Source organism: Oratosquilla oratoria, chromosome 33, assembly GCF_046742065.1.
Source record: "Oratosquilla oratoria isolate Oo_2021 chromosome 33, ASM4674206v1, whole genome shotgun sequence".
In the NCBI taxonomy this organism is placed as follows: Eukaryota; Metazoa; Arthropoda; class Malacostraca; order Stomatopoda; family Squillidae; genus Oratosquilla; species Oratosquilla oratoria.
Genome location: NC_134809.1, coordinates 31,247,061 through 31,255,395, shown reverse-complemented (window position 1 = coordinate 31,255,395; position 8,335 = coordinate 31,247,061). Strand labels below are relative to the sequence as shown.

General features: G+C 43.4%; 1 protein-coding gene across 1 annotated transcript in view; it reads left to right on the top strand.

Moving 5' to 3' along the window:
* Positions 1-8,082, top strand: part of LOC143017953 (uncharacterized) — an 18,481-nt gene extending 10,399 nt beyond the window's left edge. Inside the window, exons 3-6 of the mRNA XM_076172991.1 lie at positions 204-372; positions 605-745; positions 1,553-1,738; positions 1,951-8,082. Of these exons, the coding sequence (XP_076029106.1) occupies positions 204-372; positions 605-745; positions 1,553-1,738; positions 1,951-2,114 (660 nt within the window). The 3' untranslated portion in view covers positions 2,115-8,082. The remainder of the gene's footprint in view (positions 1-203; positions 373-604; positions 746-1,552; positions 1,739-1,950) is intronic.
* The last annotated feature ends 253 nt before the right edge of the window (positions 8,083-8,335 follow it).

Genomic DNA, 8,335 nt, shown 5'->3' with positions numbered 1-8,335 from the left:
CGTGTTGTTAGCACTTAGGTAGTTTGATTGAGGTAAAAGACTTTTTTTTAATTTTTGCCTCGGCAGATTAAAAGTAAGAACTCTCCATGCACAGGTGGTGTTCCATTTCATCACCCCCTGGCCCAGTTTCTGGTTGAACAGCGCGTTAGTCAAGATGGATGTTTTAGATTCGCCGTGATTAATGTTGTGTTTTCTCTTCGCAGGTGAGCAAGGAGGAGTACGACACTTGCCGCATCACCAACCCATCGCCGAGGGTGATCGCGGTGTGTGACAAACCCTTTCAAGTGTCGTACTTTACCATCACCTTCCGTTCCTTCACACCCCAACCGGGAGGGCTCGAGTTCCGGCCCGGACAGGACTATTACTTCATCTGTAAGTACCTTCCCGGACTCCTTCACCCGGTTGCTCCTCTCTTTGGTTGACATTTATCACATATTTACGAATTTAAGATTACTCCTAGGGTTAGTCATTGCGCCATTCACCGGTGCAGCAAACATACTTTATTACATGTGATAGTGTGTGTATTCCTATGAGAAGGATGTACGATTATTTCTTTAGTGTACAGTTTCTTTTTATACGTGCTCACTGTCGATGTCTTTTGCAGCTACATCGAGCAGGGAGGACATCCACCGGCGGATCGGCGGCCGATGCTCGACACATAACATGAAGGTTGTGTTCAAGGTGTGCTGTGATCCTGCAGCTCAGCCAGCCCACGACCAAGCAAATAACCACATCCCCAACAATGGTAAGTTGCCCTTGACAGGCAATCACACACATGTAATTCCAACCAGCCCCCCCACCCCTCCACACACACACACACACTCCCATCCCGCCAACCTGAGCCCTCTTGCCCACCTTAAATCCGAACCTGACTTTTCAATATGCAGGTTCGTTCCTCCACCCACTACCCTCTTTCCCAAACCGTCATCTTCCCTGTTAACCTTTTCTCCCAACCTACCCTCACTCTTCCCGACCTGCCTTTCCCTTTTCCCTTCTTCCTCTCCCATTCCTTCACCACCACACCGCCAGCTTACTTTCTTCACTCCTGGGAATGGCGGAGGCGGCGAGGACAACGATGACGAGTCGTCGGTGATCGCGTGTTGGGTTTCTTCAGCCCTTTTTGAACACTTATCCTGGTGTCCGCTAGTCTATGCCTGATGCTTGGTTTTGGCCTCTCCTGGTCCCCGCCCTGAGTGTACGCAACCTGTAGCTGTTATCTCTGGCTTGGGCAGCGTAGAGGCCAAGAATTCATCTTATCTCTTCAGCAGACGTAGACCGTCCAGCCGCCGCCCATCCATTTCTGTATTCATAGATCTCTTAGCCATCTCGAGTTATTTTGTAGGAACTCGGCTATATAGCTGTTTTAGGTTTATCTTTAGATGCATAAGATGTCGAGGCATGGTATCCTGTATATGTTCATGCTATTATATTATTCAATAAGTAGTATAGTAGTTTTAGTAAAATCTCTCAAGAGACTTGACAACTTTTTCTAGACTATCGTACTGGCTAGTGGCATAGACGCTTAGAAGAGGTGTATTTGTGTTTGTTGCAGGCCTGACTACCCCTCCCAGAAGCACCACAACCTCCTCTTCCACCACCAAGTCCACCACTACCACTACCACCCCTAAGACTACCACCACTTCCACCACCACAACCACCCTCAGCACCACCTCCCTTAAGACTACCTCCTACAAGAGCGCCGACACCCACTACATCAAGACCACCACGAAGAAGACAGGTCAGTATTAGCAGTTCAAAATCCGCCAAGAATCAAGACAGAGAGGATCTTAGTGGCACAAGATTGAACTTGAAATATGTGATGTAATCCTGTTCTTGTATATATCTTCAGTAGATTCAAGTGTATACAATGAGATTTACAATTGTTTTTTAATTTTATTTGTAGTATTGATTTTATGGTATTGTAGTCTAATTTGTTTTTGTATGTTGCAGATACTCGTCAGCCAGACCGCAGTGAGAATGAGGTGGTGAAGAATGAGGAGCTGACAGACAACAATGGCACCCAGGGCCGAGCACCATGCAGTGGCCTGGTGCTCGTTCTGAGCTCCCTCTTAGTTCCCCTGGTGGCTTCCAGGTTCCTCACACATTCCCAATGAGTCTCGTCCGCTGTCTCCTCCTTGTGTCAGGAGCTCGACCGATGTCCAAGAACCATAACCACCACAAACTCTCACCACCACCTATACAATTACCACCCTAGACTGGCAACAAAACACAAGGAGCTTCATGTAAATCCACGGCACGTCGATGTTGCCTATATGAAAAAAATAAGCCCTATTTTTGAATAAAGTTTGTTGTGCTGGGAGATCTCAGTGACTTTTGGGATTTCTTTGACTATAGCAATATTTATATTAGTCATTGAGAGGTGGAGTTGCGGGGGAAGGAAGATGGGAGTGTGGGTTTGCTCTTTGCACTCCTGTCCATGCTTCTTCTCTCTGGCAGCATTCCTTCCTCTTTCATGTGGTGCACTCCCTTCCGGGACAGTGAGGGCTCCAAGCGTTGCATACTGTATATGTTGTTGCAAATGTAGATAACAGAAGTGCTACCACAGAGAATGAAATCAGTCATTGCCACTATTGTCCACTTAATCACCCTTTGCTGTGTGTGAATGGTACCATGCAAGTTGTGATATGCATGATAGAAAAAAAATAATAAGTTGGCAGAAATGATCTTGTCTGGTCTGGTCGACTCCTGGCAGGTTGTTATGTTGAGTCAATCTCAGGAGTTTGCCGGGCCAAAAGAACAGGAGGAAAATGGAAATCTCCCAGAGGCATTGACCTCCCATCTCTTCCCATAATCCTCATTCCCTCTCTTCCCTCCCACCCATGTGGCCCCCCTGGATGGAAAGCCAAAAGCACCTTGGGGTGTGGAAAGACTCATGCACTCCAGTATTCCCAGTTGACGTTTTTATTTTTTATTTTATTTTATCTTGTTTTTTTTTTCGTTTGTGTCTTTTCCTTTTTTGACAGACTGTATCAAAGTGATGTGAAAAACTTGGTTGAGCCAAGTCAATGTTACAGTGATAAAATATGTCAAATGTATGACAAAAGCTACAAGAGTGAGAGGCCATGAAAGAACAAGAGAGATGGAAAAGTGAACTGTGAACCTGATGGTCATAGTAGAGAAGTCATAAGAGTCAAGGGAACTTGTACAGACAGATGTAATGATGGAGCTTTGTTTTAGTAAGCGTCAACCGTATTCATTCCCCTCTTCTCATCATGACCTGTTTTCATCATCATTATCATCACCTTACCTATGCTTTAGTATCTGTATATATGTTTGTTATTTAATGAATGAGATCACTCTACTGTATATCTGTTGCTTATTTCCGTACAACTGAGTAATTTGCATATATTATGTGCCAATGGTAGTGTATATTTGTTTCCCTTTATATCATTGCAGTTGATTAGCAAGCCAATATTATTTTCTCTCTCTCTTTCTCTTTTATTTTTTTTGTGTTTAGAGGAAGAAGCTTTCCCCCCTGCATAAGCCTAAAGACCTGGAAGGATTCCAGAGTCTTGGGTATGGCCCTCTTTCATGTAGATGCTCTAGCCATGGGGTATACAGCTTTTTGTTTTGTATTATCAAACAGGGTGTCTTCACAGTTCTGGTTGATTAGGTAGCTTCATTCATTCTTATGTAAATACAAGTTGAAGTCTTTATTTTGCCATCTCTTGCTAGTGAGCACTGATTCTCTCCTTTTAAATTGTATTAGTCATCTGATAACCAGGACAAGTGCATGCCTGCCAGCAAGCAAGGGCTTCCTGAGCTTGCTGCTGTTGCTGCCACTGCTGCCCTTGCCCACATCCACACCCCTGGACCAAAACCTCCCCCCACCCCATCACCACCTTCCTGTGGAGAAGACAAGTAGTCAGGGATACTGCCCAGGTCCCTAGGCATCTGTTACTGCTACTGATTCTTGAGACCAGCCTGTGGCTATCATGTGGGGAAGAGGTGGCCAGTGCTGTCACTCTTCCCCTTTCCACAGCCTTGGTCTTGAGATAAGCCAAGCCACGTCAGTGGCAATGCTGGTATGGGGTAAGAACATAGGTATGAGCAAATGTTATAGTGTAAATGGTCCTTGCTGAACCTCATGAGTGAGGAGAGGCGAGGAGGTACAGTGGCACGGTGGCACTCTTCAAGGTTTGAACATCCAAGTAGACAACTGTAAGTCCCATGATATGATGACCACTTAGCCAGTATAATTTAGTGCTGTCCCTCACCATGCAATGAATTGAGTGCCATGGACAATTACAGGTCAAGCTGTAATTGAATGCCAGTAGATGAGCTTTTATTCCTGCATGCCGTGCCACTGTCCTGTATGATTCCTTTACCATTGGATGTGATAGCCTTCGGCCATGGATATATGTCATGTTTAATGATATTTTCTCCTTGTCAAGTAAAGCATGAATATTTAGGTCAACTGAACAATGTATATAGTGCCAGACCATTTGACACAATTTAGTAAACACAAGTGTGGGGTAAATATGTTAGAAGACTTACCAGCCACATGAGCACCACTGCTGCACACTGTTGTACTAACCAGCTGTGCTTGAGCAGTGCCAATATGATACTGACCATGTAGCTGACAAGTCTACACTTTGAGGATATTCTTTAGGATTCCGGGAATCATGAGAGGGGGTAAGGACTTTCATCAAGCTCTTCTCAGGTGACTTACAAACACGTGTGTACTTGCTGTTGTTTGCAAGTGCATTTTGTTAGCTGGGATATTGTATATGTGTACAAACTCTCCATTCCAATTCAGAGGAATGGGATTCAGAAGAGAAGTGCTGTCTTTTCTTTTCTGAGTACAAGCTCTTTGAACTTGCAGAGCTTCACCTCCCTCTGGCATCAATGCCTTGTCAACTCAGCAGCAAGTGCCAACTCTGTTAGTCGCTGTTGTGTCACAAAAGTACTTTTCACTCTATATCATATGCAATACAATTGAGTTTGCTTGAGATTAAGGGGCAAATAAAATTATTTCATTTGCGCTGCTAGGTTAATTAACTGCACCACAAAGCATGGCATTCCTTCGCCCTGTGCTCTTCAGCTTGTGGTGAACCCGCAAGGCAGTTTGATATTCTTTTTCGGCACAAAGGGACACGGGAGTCCATTTTCGGCCTTTTACTCATTCCGTTCGGTCTTAACTGATAACTCTTTGGTGTTGTTGAAAGTGCCTTTGTAAACTTGAAATTGTTAGCCACGTTTGTTGCTTATAGATTTTATTCTGAACGAAGCTAAATCAATGTCTTGAGTCAGCTTTCTCTTTCTTCAGCAAAAGTCTTGAAGTCTGCCAGGGTGAAAAGGTTGTTGCCAAGACTGGTATTCGCAGAGTTGTTAAAACTGTAGGAAGGGAGGGGATCAGTTAACAGGGAATCCAAATCCATGCCCTTGCTGCCAAGTAATGATGTTACACTGAAGCTTCACTAGCCCCACCAAACACTGACAAGGCCTTCCGTCACAACATGCATAACATTTTATAGCAATAGGTCACGGCTAACTCAAGCTGTGTTCCAAGCTATTGCTGCTACTATTGGCTCTGACTGCAGCAATAGTATACTTCTCATCAACCCCTCCAATATAGTCTCAGCCTTGTGCTGTTCCCAACAGAAGACATGGACTACTTTTCATCAGCACAGAGAACCTTCTTGAACAGCTACGTGCATTTATAGCACTGGCTTTCAAGACGTCCTCTTGGCTGGTGGAGATGTGGTCATGTTGTTCCAATCTAAACTGTGCTGTGTCTCCATTGCTCATAGGTGCAGACTCATGTTGCCACCTGCACCTGGTGGCCCTGGTCGCATCATGTCGGTTCTTGTTGGATTGTTAGGCATTACTCCTCATGTACTGCCCAGTGAATCAAGGAATGGTCCTGTACCAGTACCAGGCACTCTCTTTGTGTGGGTACCCAGCAATCCATATGATAGATCAAGAATTTTGCCAAGTTTCGACAGATTGTTTGGTTGATACAGTTTATACCCTCCTACAACATCAACACCTGACTAACGGCTTCCAGTTGTATATAGCTATGTTCCTCTTGGTCCTCACACATATTCCTCCCGTCCCTTTGGCGTCTCCCAAGTAAGAAATGTGCAGCCACTTCACTCTACTTGGGTTTGTCTCATTTCTGTAGTTAGTCATTCAAACTGATCTGTTGATGACAATTGTGTTGACAAGGGACCCGTCTGTTGGCAGAGTAGGAAGTAAGCGAATGCAATCATATCAGCATTCTTTTCCTAAGAAATTACCTATTATTTTTCTTTCCTTCAACCATTTAACTATAGGAAAACATTAAAAGGAAAATTCTCCTTTGTAATTCACTGCCATGCTAAGGTACAACTCCAATTTTAATAATAGAATTACAAGGGCTTTGGTTGGCTTGATACAGTGGCAGCGGCGCTGGTCAGAAGCTTGCTTTCTTCGCTTTAACCTAGGGAAAACTTTTCACACTTTCAAAATTGCAACAAATGAAATGGCCTCCTTTTAATCAGGTATGAGGCAGTGGTGATTATTTTCATGACCTTTCTTTTCAGTTATTAGTCTACTTACCCAAAAATGTGAGGGCATTTACAGACTCACAATAAACTGTTGGCTGCTTTTGTTTCCCACTCATCACGTCTACATATTCATTATAGGCGTGGTGGTTAGATGATCTGAAAACTGGACTGTTAGAGTTGAAGGGCAATGCTGATGGCTAAAGGAGGGGCAGTTGCCCTCAGGGTGCAGTACAGCTAAGTATCCTGTAAGGTTTGCCCAGACTGTAGGCCAGGAATGTGTAAAGCCATATAGCTTTTCATTAAGGGTCTAACCTTTAGCACCTTTGAATCAGCAGTGAGGGAGGGTCTGCAGGTCTGGTTTGAATGTTGAAGGAAAACACCATTGTAGGTGGTCTTGCTCATTGTAGCAAAACCCTGAGAGACACCAACCTGTTCCAACCAGTACACTCTTTATGTTACAGTGTTCTTGTACTTATATTGCCATGATTATGATTAATATTAATATCACTTTGTGATCCTTAGCAGTTAAGAATACCATGATGCCAATACGAACTAGTCTTGCAATAGGACTTATTATTCACCTTGCCCCGTACTCTGTCAGCGTTTGTTTCCTTTGCAGTACTTAGTGAACACCAGTAGGTAATTATACAATAAGAATTCCTATACATCCACCTAGATCAGCAATAGTCAATTAGCCTTGTAGATGCAAGTCCTGGAAGACAGTGTGTTCTTGCCCTCCATTCCAACACCTGTCCCCGTGAGTGATGAAAGCCCCTGGAAATTTCCTCAGCAGTTTTCCACATCTCGTCCTGACCTTGGCACTGAACCATTCTGTGCAACTGTCTGTTGCCAATCAACAGTGGTTTAGAGTATCACATCCAGAATGCAGTGTATCTAAGGACAATCTGTGCTTCATTTTTGGGTACCATATTGGACTGCGGTCAGTGATGGTGGTAATCTGGTCACTGTGTTACTGCAGCATAGCACCGTTTGGTTGAGTGTTGACAAACTAGACCATTTAGTAATGATTCTTTCGAGTCTGACAGTTATACTATTGTGTCGCCATCTCGAGACATCAGTACTACAACTGTGTTGTCCTGACCAACCCTGACTGTGTATCCTACTGCCCTTATTACTGACTGTCAGACCCATGGTGTCTGATAACTATTCCATGTCTATCACATAATAATGTACTCTCACTTTTCAAACTCTGGTATACTTCAAGCTCTTCTACCCCTCTTCACTCAACCATCCTTACAATATAGGAACATCTTTGCACCCCTCCATGATACCCCAAATCCCCCCTCCATGAAACCCAGACCCCTTCCACCCACAACCCTAACCCCTCCTATGTGATGATTTATGTGTAGTTAGTGTCATCACGCTGGCTAAATCGTGATGGAGATGATGACAAAGGAGAAGAAAAAGTAACGATGGTGAAGATGATGATGCTGATGTTGATGTAAATGTCTACTGTATTTATAATTTATCATCCTCACTGATTCCGTATTTGCCAAAAGGAAATATTTTATAATTGACTTTTGTACATAATAAAGTTACTGTAATCTGATGAAGTGTTTTATTTGTTAGTGAAACATGAAATTGATTATCAAGGGAGAGGAAAATCTCCCAGAAAATTAAATACAGGCCATTCAAAAATTATAGGTCACTAAAATACAGTTGTATGTATTCTTGTTAGAATATGAAACACAAAATACAACAAATGAACTAATTGTTGCACTCACAATGCTCATTTAAACCAAACAAAAATGCTTCTTCCTCTTCCTCACTTTTTTCGCAACAAGGCTACATGGACTTACAAA